General features: G+C 37.2%; 2 protein-coding genes across 2 annotated transcripts; both read left to right on the top strand.

The window, feature by feature from the left end:
* The first annotated feature begins 18 nt into the window (after positions 1-18).
* On the top strand, positions 19-5,987 carry vps45 (vacuolar protein sorting 45 homolog). The gene is made up of 15 exons (XM_043218145.1): positions 19-295; positions 570-704; positions 798-858; positions 968-1,047; positions 1,246-1,314; positions 1,810-1,947; positions 2,093-2,203; positions 2,548-2,682; positions 2,885-2,998; positions 3,137-3,304; positions 3,638-3,796; positions 3,891-3,998; positions 4,078-4,199; positions 4,424-4,555; positions 5,204-5,987. The coding sequence occupies exons 1-15, from the start codon at positions 203-205 to the stop codon at positions 5,283-5,285; spliced, it is 1,707 nt and encodes a 568-aa protein (XP_043074080.1). The 5' UTR covers positions 19-202; the 3' UTR covers positions 5,286-5,987.
* A 2,651-nt stretch (positions 5,988-8,638) lies between these two features.
* On the top strand, positions 8,639-19,528 carry plekho1a (pleckstrin homology domain containing, family O member 1a). Its single transcript, XM_043218146.1, has 6 exons — positions 8,639-8,967; positions 9,802-9,948; positions 15,533-15,673; positions 16,019-16,123; positions 16,790-16,891; positions 17,903-19,528. Exons 1-6 carry the CDS (start codon positions 8,941-8,943, stop codon positions 19,013-19,015), a joined length of 1,635 nt encoding a protein of 544 aa, XP_043074081.1. The 5' UTR covers positions 8,639-8,940; the 3' UTR covers positions 19,016-19,528.
* Positions 19,529-20,387: the final 859 nt, after the last annotated feature.

Here is a 20,387-nt window from a genome sequence, read left to right as displayed (position 1 = left end):
CCCAAATCAGACGCGGACCGACCGCTCGCGCACACCGGAAGTAGTAGGAAGAAGCCCAGCGAGTTCTCCCATTGTCAACAGTGTTTTGTATGCCGGAGTTTACTGGTGAAAAGAGCCCTTCGTCGTTCGTTAAACAACTTTGAAACGAACTGATCATTTGACCCATTCTCACAGGCAGCTAGAGCATAAATACAACGACAAAATGAACGTGACTCTTGCTGTCAAGCAGTACATTTCCAAAATGATAGAGAGCAGCGGACCCGGGATGAAGGTGCTGTTGATGGACAAGGAGACGGTCAGTGAACTCAAACAGCAGGACGGTTGACCTTATATGCTTTTAAAATTAAGAAAAAGCAAGTGTGCTTAAGCCACGGATAGTCTAGTACTGTGTGCAGCGTATGGGTTGTACTGACCTGTTACTTGTCATGTGTCCAAATGCAGCTCGTTTGTTTTTGAAGTATGGTTGTTTCAAAACTTATAGTGCTCGAACTAGCTAACGTTACCTATACGGTTGTTGACTGATATCTGCCACCAGTGACAAACAGTGTTTGCTTTCTTGTTGCCTTTAGACCAGTATCGTAAGTGTGGTCTACACACAGTCTGAGATCCTGCAGAAAGAAGTTTACCTTTTTGAGCGCATTGACTCACAAAACCGAGACAACATGAAGCACCTTAAGGCACTCTGCTTTCTTCGGCCAACCAAGGTGTGCTGTTATTAGTTTTATCCTTTTTTTTAAGAACAGATTTAAACTGATTGTTGAAATGATTTATTCATGCATGAACATCTTTGGTTTCAGGAGAATGTGGAGCACCTGATTCAAGAGCTTCGCCGGCCCAAGTACAGTGTTTACTTTATCTGTGAGTGCTGGCAATACAACACTGCATCAGTTTACCTGCCATTCATATCAGTCTGCAAGGGTGGTCAGAGGATGCACATTTGACTAACTTGTGGACTTATTTTGTGCAGATTTCAGTAACGTGATCAGTAAGAGTGAAGTAAAGGCTTTGGCAGAGGCAGACGAACAGGAAGTAGTTGCAGAAGTGCAGGTGAGTGAAGACAATTTAGTAAATTAATATAAAAATATGTATTCAAAAAATGTCTTATTTGCGTGTCTGGAGTACTTCCATTCACGCTTCCGTCCGTTTGACCACCCATCCATAAAAAAAATGAAAAAATACAAATCAGCGTTCACACACTTATAAATTTGATTTCTTTTCAACTAATTAGATGTTGTGTTATTCTAGGAGTTTTATGGAGATTTCATTGCTGTGAACCCTCATCTCTTCTCCCTCAACCTTCAAGGAGTATCTAGGGTAAGAGAAAATGTATGCCTTTGTCGGATTTGAGAAGCCTGTAATATTTTATAGCAAACCTTTAAACTTTTAACAGGTTTAACCTGTCCATGAATCATTAAAGCAACTTGAAATATCTACTGAGACAAATAGCCTCTGCTTCTCTCTCATGACCCCCCTTTAAAACCTCTGTCCTGTTGTGCAGGTGCAAAATCCTGCTTTTTAGTAGATTTTTGGCAGCAGCAAATGCAGGTGTACAGCTGTTTACTTATTCATTGAATTTATCTCACCTCACATCTGGGGGGCTCCGATGTTGCAAAAAAATGCACAAAACGTTATTTAGTTGCTTATATATGTATTTTGGTGTAATGTATTAAAGGTATGTTATGATGGTGAACAGAAAACTGGTGGATATCTTATAAACCGTGCCGCTTAATATTATTTTTCTTTATGTTACAGATATCTGGCACTCATTTTTTTCAGTTTTAGGCTCACTGTGAATTTTTCTGTTTATAGGGTCGCAGCTGGGAGCCCAGCGTACTGCCTCGTGTCACTCAGGGTTTGACATCAGTGTTGCTGGCCCTGAAGAAGTGCCCTATGATCCGCTACCAGCTGTCTTCTGACATGTCCAAAAGGCTGGCAGAGAGTGTCAAAGTAAGCCTTTATTTAGTTATTATATCAGATATCTCTAATGAGCATTATTAGTGATTTGATTTAATCCATACATGTAATTTTTCTGATAAAAAAATAATAACAGTTAGAAATGTATGAACGTGTGATCTGTGTGTGTTTTCCGCAGCAAATCATTACTAAGGAGTATGAACTGTTTGACTTCCGAAAAACAGAAGTGCCTCCTCTTCTCCTGATTTTAGACCGAAGTGATGATGCTATTACTCCCCTTCTTAATCAGGCAAGATTAAGGCAATGTCTGTTAGTGATGTTACATGCCAGTCTCACATTACAGCACACGGTCTGCATGCAGAATTTAAACCTGACCACCAGAGGGAGATGGAGGCCGCGGTTTTATTCTGGACTATATTAGAAAACTGCTAAAACAGTATGTTTTTAGCGTTCAACATTAGTGTTGGACATAATAGCATGCATTCTTTTTCTCTGCTGTGAGATTTACTGGAGACAGTGGGTTTTGCTTGCTTTTGCTGAAATAGTTGTCTTACTGCAGCAAAATGTTACATAATGATTTAGTGTGCTGATATTGCAGCAAATTCTACATGTGCACGCATTTGCTTCCTCTAGTGGACGTATCAGGCCATGGTTCATGAGCTGCTGGGCCTCAATAACAACCGCATAGACCTGTCAAGAGTGCCTGGAATCAGCAAGGACCTACGGGAGGTGGTCTTGTCTGCAGAAAATGATGAGTTTTATGCAAATGTGAGTAGCTCATCATTCAAAATATAATTATAAGGTAGATACCTTCAAAGTGTAATACATCCTGCAATTATGTACTAATTCCATTTAGTAAATACGATCTCATATAATACACTGAATAAACACATAATAAGGTCTAACATGGAAAAAAGTTTTAGGTTTGGATAACAAATGATTACATGTTTTCTGTCTCTCTGTTCATTAGAACTTGTACCTGAATTTCGGTGAGATTGGAACAAACATCAAGAACCTGATGGAGGATTTCCAGAAGAAAAAGCCCAAGGACAAGCAAAAATTAGAGTCCATAACCGACATGAAGGTGAGTGGAGCACTTCTTTAAAGCCAGTTAATATTATTTAGTGCCACACACCTTGTATTGTGAAGTGAAACAGGAAGACCCAATCTAAAAGTTTTGTACACAGTTCTGTTTGTAATCAGTTTTCTGGCATTTTTGTAGGCGTTTGTGGATAATTACCCACAGTTTAAAAAAATGTCAGGCACGGTCTCAAAACATGTAACCGTGGTTGGGGAACTGTCTCGCCTGGTCAGTGAAAGACAGCTGATGGAGGTGTCCGAGTTGGAGCAGGAGCTGGCCTGCCAGAATGACCACTCCAGTGCACAACAGGTCAGAGTACAGATAACAATACGTAATGTTACTTGAGCAATAGATCATCATATCACAATGATTTCTAAAAAAGGGAGATCATGGGAGCAATGGCTGCTGAAAGTTCTGTTTTACAATCATTTAATTTTTAACAATTTAATTTCTCATTTAAATTAAATTTAAATTATTTTAAAGTATAATGCTGTTTCATAATGTTACTTGTATTATTAGTCAAATAAATGTAAGTAAATTCTTAAACAATTTAAACAGCTTTTGGTCCTTGTGATTGCTTAAAATATGTTAAGATGAGCTCTTGCACTGTTTTTAAAGATACACTCATTCCTCTTTCTGCAGAATGTGAGGCGGCTGCTGCAGAACCCTCGACTTTCTGAAATCGATGCTGTGCGGCTGGTGATGCTGTATGCACTTCGCTACGAGAAACACAGCAGCAGTATTCTGCCCAGCCTTATAGAGGAGCTCAACCGCAAAGGGGCATCAGAAAGACACCGCAAGGTCTGTCTTGTAGCATGATTACAGATCCAGATAAATCTAAAAGTCATTTTTAAAATGAAAGCGAACTCAACGTTGCCTGCAATGTTTGCTGCAGATGGTACAAGCCGTGGTGGAATATGGCGGCAAACGAGTTAGAGGAAGTGACCTTGTCACTCCTACAGATGCTGTGGCCATTACCAAGCAGTTTTTCAAAGGACTTAAGGTAGCTCATCTGTTTACCAGTGTGTTTTCTTAACACGTTACATTGGCATGGTCACTGACTCATTCATGTGTTTGAACAGGGCGTTGAGAATGTGTACACACAGCATCAGCCACTACTACATGACACACTGGATCAGCTGATCAAGGGTCGTTTGAAGGACAGCCAGTTCCCCTATCTCGGGCCAAGTTCTCTGAGAGACAGGTGACATGGATACATAAATAGACTGGCACGCACACTCATGCATTAATGACATGGCCACACTTATAGACATTTTCTGTGAGCGTTTCTGAAGGCGAACTGTACAATTTCTATAATAATGAAATAACTGTTTTCTAACAGTAATTTCCATTCCTTTTGCTTGCATTGAAAACACGCACTGCAGTTATAAAAAACATACTCTTTCACACTCTGTCTCGACCCTTCAGACCTCAAGACATTATTGTTTTTATAATTGGTGGGGCCACTTACGAGGAGGCATTGGCTGTTTACAACCTGAACCGCACGATGCCAGGGGTACGCATCGTACTTGGGGGCACAGCCATTCACAACACTAAGAGGTCAGTGTCTTAAGATGCTCTCAACGTAGTCGTCTCTTTTCACCGTCTCACCTCTATCCAGTTTCCTCCTGCGCACAAGCTTTTATGCCTCATTCAGAAGCCCTAAAAATGGCGTTATGTAAAGAACATACAATTGAGGTACTCCTATGACTAAATCATTCATTCTCATTCTGGGGGAGGTTTTACTGATACTCTAGAATATATGGATTCCTATTGATCAGCAGTGTCAGAAATTCAAATTTTATTGGATTTGTTACTTATTTAATATATATTGTTTGTACACACTACTACTTTAAATGAATGCTTTTATTAACAAGGATGCATTAAATTGATCAAAAGTGACAGTAAAGAGATTTATGCAAAGTATATACGTGTGTTATAAACTCTCTTTGTATCTTCAACCAAATAATAAATTTAGTTTAAGATAGATTTATTCATAAAGCTTCAGTTTATTTATGAATAGCTGTGGCTATTGTACACTATACATAGCTCTTTATAAACGTCCTGAAACAAAATATGTAATTTCAATGTATATTCTGTAAAGGTAACGTGTGATGTTTTGTCTAACCACGTGGGCTGTGTATACTTGACTAGTGCTGACTCTACTCATGCATTTTAACCCAAATATTTTCCCTTTCTTTCTTACAGCTTTCTGGAGGAAGTGATGCTGTCAGTAGGTTCAGGTGGAGACCGAACGCTAGGCGGAGGCCGTCAGCTGAGCCGACGCTGAGCCCATATCATCATTCATATTACACTCCTCTCAACCCTGAGCTGGGCACATTGGTTTTCTTTTTCCCTCTCCTGACATTCCTTAAAAATATTTCTAATAGTTTGGTAACTCTGCACAATAAGCTTCAATTTGTTAACATTAATGGACAATGAATAACAATTTGACCAGCTTTTATTAATCTAGGTTAATGTGAACTGTATGATATAATGTAATCGTAAATATATTATAACTTAAAAAAAAGATGTGGAAATATTTAGGAAACATTAACCTAGAGTAATGAGTACCGTAACCCAATGCATTAACTAATGTCAATGATTTGAAATGTACTGTAAAGTGTTATCAAAAAATATTGTAAGCACATGAGTTGATAATGATGTGTGAAACACTGTAAATGTGCATAGCTTTTATGATCATATGTAAATAATGTTTCAGATGCCCAGTAAGTGTTCACAATGACATTATTTTATTTATTTGCTCAGTGTTGCTGCATTTTATTTTGGACAAATGACTACTGTATGTTTCAGTGAAAAAAAAAAATGTGTGTGTGTGTGTACACTTCATATACAGTCATGTGAAAAAGTTATGACACCCTATTGTATTCTATGGTTTTCTTTATCAGGGCATAATTATAATAAAAAATATCTAGTCCTTGCAAAGTTATAGAATTTGTTAATAAAGCCTCAAACGGGCAATATCACATGACATCATGCTGTGTCATTATTTGATTAACCAAATCTAAGCCAAGATGGAAAAGCCCTGTTTGACACAGTTAGGACACCCTATGATTCAGTTGCCTTTAGATCCACTCGCCTGAAGTAATTGTCTTCTGTATTACTTGATAAGTCTTTTACACGTGTTTTTTTTGGAAGAATTCTGGCCTGCAACGTTGCTCCAGTTTATTAAGGTTTGTTGGCATTTCCTTATTCCACATGATTTCAGTCAGAGTGAGCTCTGGACTATTGCAGAACCTTCATTTTCTTTTCAGCTGTTCTGTTGTAGGTTTGCTGGTGTGCTTGGGATCGTTGTCCTGTTGCATCACCCAAACATGGCCAAGATTCAGTTCACGTTTGACTAGAATGCTTTGGTATAGAGAGAAGTTCACGGTCATCTTAATGACTGTGACGTGCCCAGGTCCTGTGGCTACAAAGCAATCCCAAAATCATCAGGCCCCCAACAGCATATGACGGTTGGTATAAGGTGTTTGTGCTGATTTTCTCTTTGGGTGTTCACTAAACACGGCACTGAATTATGGCCACACCTGAAGGCTCAAGATCATCAAACTTGTTAATCAAAGGCATTGGATTAGGAGTGCCTGACCGGTACTTACCATCTTCATTCTTTTTTAAAATTTTGTCACACATGGCTTTTCTGTTTGTTTAATTAACAATGGCGCAGTGCAATATGTCACGTGTTGTTGTTCATCTGAGGTTTTATTTTTAATATGAGGTTGTAAATTTTAAGGCCTGGAAAGAACCAGTTGGAATTAAATTGGATGTCCGAACTTTTTGCATGACTATATAAGTGTAAAATTGTTGAATCAAAAGTGACCAACTAGGCCACAAAAATAATTAAAATTCGATTTTTTTTTATAACCAAACAAAATTCTAAAACAAATTCCTCCACCATATTCTTTATTATTATTATTATGATTATTATTATTATTATTCACATCTCTATCCAGCTAAATTAAATGACATGCTACAAATATGCAGACAAGGATAAATGCTTGTCTCATTATTAAATGGCTAGAGCTTATTAATTCAAACAGTGCACAATTACAGAAGTTATTTATGTATTTCAAAGTCTTTTAAACAATTAATATGGAATAATTCTTGGAAGAAAAATGTGAAAACATAATTTTTAAAGAGTCAAAATAATCTAACATTAAAGACCTTTTACACTGTAATGTCTTTTTTCATACATCCTACAAATGTTTTTTTTGCCTTTGTGTATAACGTGAAAATACAGGCAACATAATGCATGACAATATTTTATCATGCTCTTCAATAAATGAAAGAGAAAAATAATTTAGCCCGTATCTTTAGACCGTTACATTTTTGTAGTTTTCGTTATCGCCCCAAAGCCTCAGTTCACAGACTGGACGAACTCACAGATGATTTACTGATGAAATTGTATCAAGACCGAGTTTAGCCCTGACCTTAAGGTCATAACTTTAACCTCCAGAGCTTAGTACCCGTACATGTTCAGTTTGCTCCAGTATAACTCCCCTTCCTCTCTCCTAAATCACATCCATTAATCCCCACCATCAGCTAGAGTACCAGCAGACCTGAAAGACTTAATGGCTTTACTGCATCAAGCGCACAGTTTGCCGTATGGATAAAAAAAAAATGTTAACAGTTGCTTATGATGAGTCGGTAAAAGGCCCGGTAGATTTCCTGCCAGATAATATCGCGCTTAACGTACGCGGAACAAAAAAATAGGGTTTGAGATTATTTACAGATTTGGGTAAAAGAAATCTCTTAAGCTATCCCAGGCAAATGTAAAACACTTTGTCAGCCTATTTCTTGTTTTAAAATAATGCGGTCAATTTATGTAGAAGACTATGAAGCTTCTAGTGTAATTAGTTAGTTCTTCTGAATGTGTGTGTTTTCTCTGAGCTTGTAGAACAGAATATCCTAGGAAGTCCCCCATGGGCCTGAGTTACCTAATAAGATTATGTTTGTAATATTCAGATCTGTGCTTTCATTTGTGGCCATTTATTGTTTACCGAAACGGTTACATAGGTGTTTAACAAAGAACTTGGCAAACTCAAATCTCTCAAGGTGTTTTTAAAGGTTATTTATACATTTCTTTATCGATGCCTTGACTATGTGAGAACATGCTCAAGTAGTATATGTTCACACTACATGGGGTAAGCTGTCACAATAGCTTAATTGCGTATTTAAGCAGTAAATCAATTATGTAGAAAAATGATGCATGAAACACCAAAAACGAAGTCTTTTTTTTAATCTCGCCTACAATCAGCCTAATGAAAAATGTGCTGTTCCTTCGTATTCGGTTGTTATCCGACATTTATTACAAAAAAAAACATGATTTCGACAGTTTAGTTTGCACCTGGAGACATCTAATTATCCAAATGTAAACTATTCAACTTTCGTATCTGACCCTCTCTTCTCCACATTGTTTCTCAATGCAACTTACTCAACTCTAGATTCCTATCTGCTAGATATCACACCATAAAACAAATCAGATATCGATCTATGTTCTTGAAATCTTTCATGTCATGTCACTGAAAATAGCCGTATCCTCTGCCACGATCTGATTTGCACTGTGTTTAGACTAACTAGGGGGGAAAGAAAGCCACCGAGGCTCAACGTGCAGCGTGACATCACACCGACAGCTGTGCTCGTTCAATAGATGGAGCAGTCGAGCTCTATAAACGGGAAAATCCGTTTCGGTGAGAAGCACAGCAGCTCGGGGACTCACCCAAGCCAATGGAGAGCCCGTGCCCGCGGTTTGCAAACCGTCAGTGTGGAGACTGGCAGTCAATGAGCGGCGAGAGCCAGCACCTCGTCCCGTCTGTGGCACCTGCGCGCGCGGCGAGCCCCCGGTAAAAGATCGGCACGAACACCACCGCCTCCTCCGGAGAGTGCGGGACGGATATACTTCGGGAAAGATACGTTTCGCGAACAGCATGAAGAAAAGCCATTTGGTGAAAAGGGTGAGAATTTCGCGCGCGGAGTCTGTGACGGGGAAACGCTGATTTTGAATGCTACCGATTTACCGTTAATAGTTGTATGTATGTAACGCAGCGCTCCGTTTTCAAACGTGTGTGAATTAATTTAACAACGACTCCTTTGTTATGATTTGCCGTAGAGACCGTATATCCGTCACACTTCTTCTTTATGTGCTGGAGCCAGTCACTCGTGTGTTTGGCTAATCTTTCATTTGATCAAAATATTCAGTTAGCAACACTCTTAATTGAGCAACTCATAGTAAATAATTTGGGGAATTTTTAAACTGGTGTTTTTTATTTACTTATTTTGTTCTTCTAGCGTTTTATTTTCCACTATAAGTAATAGAATGCAACTACTATCTTATATTTGTACATTTAGCCTTTATTTGTCTGTTATGGGTCTACCAATAGTGAGTTCAATTTAATTAGACATGGGAACTAATAGTTTATTTTATAGTTGTAGTTGCTTAATAGTTAACAGTGCTATCTATTCCAACTTCGCTAGTACTTATTAGAAAATATCAGTTATTCATTTGACACTATTATGCATTATATTTGTTACAAGTGAAACTTTTAGTATTTTATTTTACTTGCCACAGCAATTTATCACTAATATTAATCTAATAATAAATGTGAAACTAATAATAATAACAACTAATATTTAATAAATTGCTGTCGGAAAAACTAGAAACTGGAAACAGATACTGAAGAAATGTCATGAAGCCTCAACGCAGCGAGTCTGAATGAGATCTGTTTGAACTCAAATGCTATTATGTGAGACGGGCGACACACTAACCAAGTCATCGTTGACACACTCAGGGTCTTCAGGATGCCAACCAGCCATCATCCCAACCTGACAAAGTAGGCTGGATCCGCAGGTTCAGTGGTAAAGGAATATTTAGAGAAATATGGCGAAACCGCTTCGTGATGCTTAAAGGAGATCATTTGTACATCTTTGAGAAAGAGGTGAGTTGTTAAGTTCATTCTCAAAATGATCAATTAAAACAATGCAGAAAAAAATCCAAAAGTATGCTATATAGCGTTTGTGTAGTGAGCTATGAATTTTAATAATTAATGTTTGCCAAAACCTCCTGCCCTTGATATTAAAAGACATACTTTTGCAACATCAAAGTAATCCCTCTGACAAGCTATAATTTTCTAAAGTGTATTATATAAACACTGAAAATGAAACCGAGCTGTGGCCTGAAACAAGCAGGATGTTGAACCTGTGCTTGTGTCGTGGATTTTGTGTCTGTGCCTGTACCAAAGATCCCGGAAGGTCCTGGAAGTTGCTTGCAAATATTCGGTTGAATTCAATTTCCGGTTGATTATAGGAGCGACAAATCTTTACAATTGAATCTTTTGCTCACTTGAAGCATGTGTAGAGGGATGGGTGTAATTTTCATGGAAGTGTAGCAGCTTGTTTCTGTCACTGCCTGTAGGCCTTCATCCGTTTCACAGAGCCATCACATAACAGCATATCATCGTGGAAAACTATACAGCGGCGCCCTTGTTTTTCTCATTAAAGTGACAGAAATGGTTTTAAGAGCCGAGAAGGCAGTTGCACATCGCTCAATCACGCAGCTGCCGCGTTTTGGATGACATTGTTATTTACGTTAAAAGATTCAAGACCCAGCTGCACCTCTCGTTCGCTGGGGATGCTCGGGACTCTGAATGAAGTGTCACACCATCATAAAAATATCCATGCAAACAAACCACATGCAGCATCTAAACGAAACGAAGGGCCGCTGCTGTTTATGGCCTGTTAGTGGCACAAATAAAAAAACAGGTAAGCTTTTTAAGTTTACCATGAACAGGTATGTTAATGCAACCTTAAAAAAAGATTTAGTTTATAACTGTTTTTATACATATTCTATGCACTAAAAAAAATAGTTTGAAAATAGTTTCAAATTTGAAATTCTTTTTTACCCCACTGACTTTAATTTTTTTTAAAGTTTAGTGAACTTCACATTTTAAGTTATATTTAATGTTAATTTAAGTAACAACTGGACTATTTTAGTTGACTAAACTAAAGATAAAAATCGTTTCAAGTTAAAATAAAAAATTTTTTTACAGTGTGCATGCTATTAGATAAAATCATCACCATACTTACCACACCACTCTCCTTTATTGTTAATCTCTTTTTATAGATGAACTTGTAAATAATTTAATAAGAGCAAAATGCATGCTTTAAAAGACCACACAAAATATAAGAGGTGTCGCAGTGAAGAAGAATGTTTCTTATTTATAGTGGTGAAGTATTTCAACATGGGCTTTACAGAGACACACCACAAACGTAAACTTGCTGACATTGATGCAGTCGACACCTTGTTATGATTTTGTAGATCTTAAATATGAAATTCAAGTTCAAATGATTTAATCGATATTAATATATAAGTATATCACTAACTAATTTACAGGAATAGCCCCCTCACCCCAAGCTATAAATAAATACATAACTTTAAGATGTAGATGAGTTAGTTTTTTCATTGAAATGTAGCATTGCGTCACTTGAAACAGTCCAAACAGCTGATAAAAACATCACAAAAATGTTTGTACTCATACTCATTTCAGCTGTTTGTACTCTCCCAATGAACAGATACTTGGAGTATATTTCAAATGTTAATTTTTTGGTTATTTCTTTTAAAAAACATCATTGAGTCTTAAATCTATCGTTCTCCACTCCCAACATTTCTTGAATTGCCAAAATATTTGGATCATATTTTGACAAGGTACCTCAGTTATTTAATGAAATGAAACTTGGAAAAGGAGCCGGATTGTTAGCATTCAGTGTACCTGCATCTAGTCCTGTGAATTCTTTGACTGGTCAAGCAAGCAAGGTTATTTTTATAATATCAGAACACAATGTCAGCAGGTTGCATCAGTCTGAGTATGTGCGTCTGTCCTCTGGTGATCGCTGTTTTCAGGCTGTGTGCATTGTTTGCCATTGCTGTCTATATAGTACTGATAACGTTATGCACCACTGCACTTGACTGTCCTTCAGTGCTCAAGGTAGACCTGTTCTTGCTAGGATGATGTCACTTGACATAACTCTTCAATTGATCTCACTCATATAGCGTAGTGAAGTGCATCTCATGCAACACGAGTCGTAAAGGCTGCGATCCTTCCTGACTCCCAAGTGAATCATTTGAAGTTTATACATGTAGACAGCTGAGCATCTATAACTGTGTTCAAAGTGCTTCTTTTCAAGCTCTCTCTATATATCTGGTGTAAATAATTGATGCTCTAGTCTAGTATTCACTGTATTCAGGCTGATCAGTCATGGCTGTGAGTGCATCATGTGCAAATGGATCATATGTAAACATGTACTGAGGATTTACCCATAAACAGAGCAGATTCACAGAAATCTGTAGATGTGTCAATATTGCTCAAAACAACATATATTCAAGACATCGATATGCTCAACAATAAATATTCTTTTGTACTGTGGTAGAGCTCTTTGAAATCCATTTTAGCTGTTCCTAAAATTCTGGTTTGTTTATTTCCAAATTCTTTTTTTTTTCCATAATATGTTTTAGATTTACAGTTTATGCATTTTTTCTCAATTTTATTAATCAAAAAGCATGTCTAATTAATTGAAATAATTACTATTTAAATAAAAAATAATTAAATAAGTCTGCGTTTTCCATAGATTTTCAGAATTCTATTTGAACAGTTGCATTAAATTTATATAAACAATTTTTGTATTATTATTATTATATTAAATTGATAATTTATTATATTATTATTTTTTTCTTTTTTTAAATGCTGTGTTGTGTATTTTGTCCTACATAAATTCTAGTAAATATATTTTCTGTCAAATATTCCTTTAAAAATAATGTTTTAATAATACTTTTATTAGTATTATTATTAATAATTTCATTAGTTCAGAACATGTATAGCATTAACATGTTTCTATCAACATATTTTTATATTACACAATTTTAATTTACACTTGCAATAATACATTAATTGAGGTTTACTCTCATCGTTTACTCTACAATAGGCCTACCTAAAACACTATGTACATATCCCCAAATAAATATATTGTTGTTAATTTAATAAGGTTTCAAATATATATACGTATATACACATATTTTTATTTAGATAGATATAACATTTTATCTTACTTTTATATCAAAGTAAATGAGATGTCACTTGTCAGTCTAATCATCTGGGTTTTTTCTGAAATTTGAACACTCGCTCACATCCATTTGGCAGGGCAAATGCTTTTAGGTTTACCTGTGGTGTTTGTTTTAATTATGTCTATTTTAGGAAAATTGGTTGACCTCAAAGTAATGCAGTCAAACCAGATTACAGAAACACTCTGAACACGTGATTCGAGGGGATTCAGCAAATCTATTTGCACCTTTAATTCCCGCCCGGTCATATAAGTAATACTCGTGTTCACTTCATGCTTACTACTCTGCAATCTCCATACATCCTCAAACAGTTGCGTGGCTTAATAAAACACCAGTTCACAATACCTCGGAAACCACCTCTCTTTTGAAATCCTCGGCAATTTCAGGAAAGAAGCATCAAGAGAATGTAATATTCATAGGAGTACTCTTTACGATAGCTGCATTTTAGTCCTTACATCTTGTTGTTGATGGAGTTACCTCCGAAGGAATGAAGATGGTCGGTTAGTGGGTTATTTTTGGAGGTGGTTAATCCAGAGATCAGGATGGCCCCCTGCCGGGAACGTGCTGTGCCAACAGTGGGGGAGTGAAATATTGATGTGGTGTAGAGAGGCCAGGCTCTTTTCCTCCAGGGGTCTTTTGCCCCATATTAGCATCACTAGTACGCTCTTTCTCAGAGTGTGCGCTCACTCACATTTAAATGTGTGACCCCCGGGAGGCCATCTGGAGGCATACGGTTACACAGATTACCTTTGGCCATATGTGCCATAGGGAGGATGTTACCTACATTTCACTCTTTGTGGTAAAATAGACACGAGCGCATTTAAAGCAGAATATGATATTGCAGAGTCATATTAAGTGGAGATGTTACGAACCAGGCTGGTTTGCTTGCGCCTGCTCTATGATCACGGATCACTTTGATCTTTGTACTTTAATCTCAAGCTCACTGACACCAGATTCCTTTGTTGCATGTTTCCGTTGCTATGGTGAATGCTTGGTAACCATGCAGAACTCTGACCCAAAATATCTTTGTTTATCTTTTTTTGCTTTGTGTGACACCACGTAGTACATGTTAATACCGTCAACATGGAGTTTCTGTGTTCGCCTCGGCAGAACCCTCGTGACCCTCATTGAGTCTCTGAGGGATTTAAAGTCCCACTGTGGGTTTTTCCTCCCTCAGGTTCAGTGAAATTTACCGCTTCTCCACCCCAGTCAGCTATAATGAGGACTGACCTGTCTTAAAATGAGGCATTTTTACAGATGGGTCACTGGTTGAATAATTAGAGGAGGAGCCGGACTAACTGAAATCCGTTTGGAACATCTGTCTTGATTTCTGGTGAAAAAGAACACCAGTCACATTTATATTCCTTTTGTGCTATTTGGCATGCATTCTGAGCTAGTGTCGGTTATATGTGTGTGTGAGGTTTGTGCTTTTCTTGAGGTTTCATTGTGTAAGCAAAAAAATTATGCACTCACACCTCATAGTGTTCAAATAATAAATTCACATTGAGTGATATAATGCAATTAATGCTTTTATTTAACAAGGACACAGCAAAAAATGTTTAGAATTTCAATTTCAAATGTATTCTTTTAAAATATATTTGCATAGAAAATAGTTATCTATAGTTACACACTATCACTGTAAAGTGCCATTTTGAGGGTATAGTACAGAAAAAATAAAGTAAAACAAGTCTGTTTTTTTTTTTTTTTTTTTACTTTTACTTTTTTTTCCATCCATAGACAAACAATTCACTTTAGAACTGAACAGTTAAACAGTTCTTCTGCTTTGCTGTCGTTTTGGAACATATTACCAATTTAATATACAAATCACAAAATACATTTTGCTCTACTTGTTCTAAGCGTTTTTCATACAATTTTAAAATAAAAAGGGATTGTTCACCAGTAGACAAATTGAGGTGTGTTGGTGAAATCCTCAAGCTTTCTGACTCTGCATGGACAGGAATGAACCTACCACATTCAAGAAATGTAGTTTCACAAGGACATGATTAAAATAGTCCATGTGACATCAGTGGTTCAACGTTAATGTTATGAAGCTACGAGACCTTTTTGTGAGTAAAGAAAGTAAAAATAAACACTTTATTCAACGGTCTTTAACATGTTCATGAGAGTATCATGACTTTAGATGTTTTGTTACTTTATGAAATTTGCGATGAGTGTCCTGTCAGCATGGATTGAGCTTTTAATGATCTCACGGCAGTGTTCTGTTGAACATTAATTATTGCTGTCCTTGGAGCTAAAATCAATAAGTCCCACCATGATTCACTGTTGTCTGCACAGTTGGCCTGGGAAAGCACTGCTGATATTTTCAATTAATAATAGCAATTGTTTCTAGCTTCAGGCCTGGTGATGGCCTGTGTCTTGTGTGCTGATGCAGCTGTTCTTGTGTCCAGATGAAGAATGATGGGAAGACTCACGAAGTGTTTGACCTGGCGCAGTATGAGCGCTCCGAGGAACTGCGAAAGGCCAAGAGCCATAGCAAGAAGAATCACAGCAAATTCACTCTTCTCCGCTGCCAACACCCTGGAAACAAGGTAAGAACAAAACATTTAAAAAATAGGCTACAGTTCATTTTGTGCCTCTTTTACTTTTGTGAGGTCTGATTTTAACCACTTTCTTAATGTATTGCGCAGAAAAAGAGAAGAATCTGTGTCAGTCGACATCAAAGTACTTTTTGATGAAATTTTAAAAGAGATCATATCCTGCATAACTTCAAAAACATGAAGATTTTGCAATGATTCCTTAATGAAAAGATCAAGGAAAATTTGTTTGTATTTATTTTCCAAAGACCCTAAAAATACAGATTTAAAATATCACCATCATTTATTTGAAAATCTTTAATAGTTAATATTTTAATATATGTTTTGTTACTCCATTAGAGCCCCAATCTTGTATTTTTGGCCGTCAGTCCAGAGGAGAAGGAATCTTGGATCAATGTTTTAAATAATTCTATTACCAGAGCTAAGAACCGTGTGCTGGATGAGGTGAGTACAGACATCTCATGTATTCTTTATTCCTTGCTGTTTAATGCCCATCTTCCCACCTATATTTTAGCTTTCCACTCCTGCAGTCTCTTCCCACACTCTTTCCGCTCATTAGTCAGTCTCTTTCTGTATATATTTCTTTCACTTTTATATTCTAATGCTAACCCTTTTCTACTTCCTGTTAGATTTTTCAATCTCCCTGTAATTATTTGTGTTTGGAAATTTTAGGGTACTGGAAATGTAATTATTTAATTATTATGCCCATGAAAAACATGTCAGCTAAGCAGCATTAAATCGGTAATATTATTATATTATATTATATTAGATGATATTATATTAAAGTATTACTTTTTATATTATATTAAAGTATTACTTTTACTAGTTTTTTTTTATTGCAGCCTTGAGCAAAAGAGACTACATTTCATATAGCAGAAATCCACTTTTGTGAATTTAACGTCATCTGCATATAGCATCTTCTATTTATAAATCTGCAAATTCATTTTCACACCAACAACTGCTGGATTAAACTGAGATGGAAGTGAGACTAATTAACACTCGATGTCATATAGGCCTTTTGTGTTGTGTAAATTAGAAACCAAATAAAGCTGCTGAATTAATATAGTAAAAATGATCTCAGCTCCAGTTTTGTTTTGAATTTCTCTGCAGGTCACGATTGAGGAGGAGAGTCTTCTGGCTCACCCTACACGCGATCGGGCCAAGATCCCACTTGGGCGCCGTTTGCCCACGCGGGGTCATCTCATGGCTGTGGTGGGTGGCATTCTTCTTTAGACTTTGATTTAGATGACTGTTGTTGTTTGTCTGCTTATACTGTTGTGCGCCGGTGGAAATGTACTGACTTCATGGTACTAGGTGGTTGTTTGGTGCAGAAGTGATGAAACTTATATGCAGCTATTTATAACTAGACTGCATAACAGAGTCCAGAAAACTGAAACCTAACTATTTAGATATATTTTTCTTCAACAAGTTTTACACATAATATGAAGATTTACCTTTCATTTGTATCTCTTTGACTGGGATTCTATTATTTAATTTATTTGTCGTTTTCCATCTTAATGGTCAAAATGCTTTTAATGACCAGAAATAACAGTTTTGGGGATAGTAAGATTAATTAATTTTATTATTATTTTTTTTATTATTATTATTATTATTTTTATATTTTTATTATTATTTTTAAATTAGTTTTCTTTTTTTATTAATCAAAGAATACCTTTTTAATGCCCTCCAGTGTTCAGTGCCCTCCAGTGTAGTTTAGGGTAAGTAGGATGTCTTAAAATAATTAAGTAAAATGAGTAAAGATAAGTGTAAAGATAGATGAGTGTAAAGATAAATCATTTTACAAATTATTTCTATTACAAATAAATTCTGCTCTTCAGATTTTTCATCAAGGAAATACACCATGCATTTCACAAAAACATTAAGAGACATTGATAATAATACAAATTGCTTCTCGAGCACCAAATCAATGATTTTGAAGGATCATGTGACACAGAAGTGATGGCTGCAGAAAATTCAGCATTGGCATCACAGGAATACATTTAATTTGACAATGTATTAACATATATTAATATATATTTACTGTATTTTTGATCGAATAAATGTAAAAACATGTGAAACATCTTACTAACCCCCTAACCTTCGTGTTTTTAAAATAATTTTTAACACCTTTTTAATCTGTTATAAATCAGTATGCTACAAAATCAAATAAAAGTGAGTAAAAAGATTGCCTCTTTAATATAAAAAATGTGTTTCTTGTTTTAGGCCTCTGCCTCCTCTGATGGAATGCTGACACTGGACTTGGTGAATGAGGAGGATGTTGGCATGCTGGATGATGATCAGGATGGGTGGTTGAAGGACCATCATGTGAGCCTGGATAAACTGGCTCCCGGCCGTCGACGTGCTGGCACTGATGCTTCCAGGCCACCGGACTCCATTACAGAGGGCAAAGTGAAAACCAGCAGCTTGCCACGCAGAAGCGAGTTCTCCTGGAGCCATCTAAACCAGCCTCACACACCTCAAAACGAGAAGAAGTTAGCTCAGGGCCGTAACCGATGCGCTTCCATGGATGACGCTCTGTCCCGGGGAGAGAGAAAACCAAACAAGAAAAATGGGGTCCAGCCAAGCCTGGCCCAGAGTCCCACAGGCCACCTGCAGGAACTAATCAGCCAACGGCTGCAGAGGACCCAAGAACTGCTAGCGGAAATTCAGGAACAGGAACCCTATCGGGGAAGGATGGGATCTTACCCCTACTTAAGAGGCATTGACTCTCCCCGCCTCCGCCACCTCAAGGGCTCTGATTCACCGCACTCCAAGGGCTCAAGCTCACACAGCTCACCCCACAGCAAAGGCACAGACTCACCCTCAGTAAGGGTGAAAGATTCACCTGGTTCCAAAGGGAAAGATTCGCCACATGTGAAGTCAAAGGACTCGCCCCGCTTTAAGTCATCCAAATCCCCTCATTCCAAGAGCGCACTTCGTTCGAAGAGCATCGACTCACCTGATTCAAAAGAATCAAGTTCACCCCACACAAAATGCATTGATCTGACCCACATTAAAGGTTCAGACTCGCCTCTCTCCACTGGCTCGAATTCGCCCCATATGAAGTCTACAGACCCCGCTTTTTTTCGGATTTTTTACTCGCCCCATTTCAGAAGCATGAAGGGTACAGATTCTCCTCTCAGTGAAGCTTTGGACTGGGACAGCAGGAGGGCAGCTGCCGAGCGGCTCCTACAAGAGGCCATTTCCTCCTGGCGAGAAGCTAGAGAGGTTCTGGCTGAGGTAAAGGAGCTACAAGCCAGACAGCAGCGGGCAGAGCACAGTAAAACTGGAACACCCACAACACCCTCACAGAATCGCATGCAAAAAAGGCCCTGACCGAATCTTTAGTCAGTAGTGCTTTCCAAGACTTGCGAGCCTTTACAATGAATGCAAGGAAGGAGAACAATAGGTGGACCTTTCCATCTTGCCCACATCACAAAACCAGTGTTCTGTTTTATGTCACAGTCTATTGTTTATATATTAACTGTCGTTCCTCTGACACCTCAACCCTTTGTCTTTGCACTTTGAACAATTGTATTTTTACTTGTGACTCTTTAGGCTGTACTACTTCTTTTGGCGTTGGTGGTAACGTGTAATGCTATTCATGATTAAACTTGTTTATGGTTCCCTCTTTGCAAAAACAGCTCAGGTGAAAAAGAAACGATGGGACTGTTACACTTTGTGTGGGTAAAGGTAAAGGTTAGCAATGGTCTTGGACACAATACATTTTAGCAAGTCTATACTCCCCAATATCACATGGATCAATAAGCATTTCAGAATATTTGTATATTTTCCCCACAAATTACTAAAGATGCACATGTTTTAAAAAATAAAATGTTTTTTTTCTTGTTACTGTAGTTTTTATTTAACAGAGTTTTGAGTTATCTAATTAAAGCAGCCAGTATTGTTGGAAGAAGTGGAAAATCCTAGCTCTCGATTCGATAATGTTTCAAATGCGATTCATTTGGTCAATTTTGCTTACGTATTCTTAGACATATATAGGCGTAAATTAATAACTTTTCAGATCATGCTCTAAAGACTGATTCAAATGTTAGTGTACTTTTTGAAATATGCTTTTGATTTCAAAAGACAAAGTTGATAAGAATCATTTGTTCGTGAATCATACTGGTTTGTTCACGGTCGTTTGCAGCCAGGAAGACGTCTTAAACGTACTTACATTCACAACTAAAAAATGATAAGGTAAAATATGATTGCTTTTGTTGTGGTGCTGAATATTATACATTTTGTTGGAATTATTTATAGATAAAATGATCCATCAGTATTGGAACGCCGCTTGTCCAATCAAATTAGGGTTAACTGTTCCGTATATATATTTTTATTCAACAATACTAATGTGACAGTTTTAGATTATTAATTAAACAGATTTTTTTTGTAGTCACACAAATGTATCCACAAGCCTCAGAAACAGGCTTTGCTAGGCGAATCTAGCCGGATACTGCTCTTACACTTGAATTGCATCACTCTGAGATTCATTTTTCATAAGGCAGGTTGACCCCCTCATTTTAGAGGCCTGGTGTTGTTTTGAATAATTACTGTACTGAATTCCATCAAAGAATACCAATGAATGGGATTCATTGTGATTTGGAGAAGCTACTTATTAACATCTTTTGTCTGTCTGGATGAATAGTAATTACGAGATCATAATTGCAGGCCTGATCTTCAGTTACTGATATGAGCTCAAATCAGG

Source organism: Puntigrus tetrazona, chromosome 19, assembly GCF_018831695.1.
Source record: "Puntigrus tetrazona isolate hp1 chromosome 19, ASM1883169v1, whole genome shotgun sequence".
Taxonomy (NCBI): Eukaryota; Metazoa; Chordata; class Actinopteri; order Cypriniformes; family Cyprinidae; genus Puntigrus; species Puntigrus tetrazona.
This window is presented reverse-complemented; position numbering and strand designations above follow the sequence as displayed.

What these genes read in the sequence shown, in the direction of transcription:
- plekho1a (XM_043218146.1), top strand. Translation starts at nt 8,941, where the DNA reads ATGAAGAAAAGCCATTTGGTGAAAAGG. An exon ending in AGAACCGTGTGCTGGATGAG is followed by an intron (nt 16,124 to 16,789) that starts GTGAGTACAGAC and finishes ATTTCTCTGCAG; the next exon opens with GTCACGATTGAGGAGGAGAG. An exon ending in GGGGTCATCTCATGGCTGTG is followed by an intron (nt 16,892 to 17,902) that starts GTGGGTGGCATT and finishes TTCTTGTTTTAG; the next exon opens with GCCTCTGCCTCCTCTGATGG.
- vps45 (XM_043218145.1), top strand. Translation starts at nt 203, where the DNA reads ATGAACGTGACTCTTGCTGTCAAGCAGTACATTTCCAAAATGATAGAG. An exon ending in CATCAGAAAGACACCGCAAG is followed by an intron (nt 3,797 to 3,890) that starts GTCTGTCTTGTA and finishes TGTTTGCTGCAG; the next exon opens with ATGGTACAAGCCGTGGTGGA. An exon ending in GCCATTCACAACACTAAGAG is followed by an intron (nt 4,556 to 5,203) that starts GTCAGTGTCTTA and finishes TCTTTCTTACAG; the next exon opens with CTTTCTGGAGGAAGTGATGC.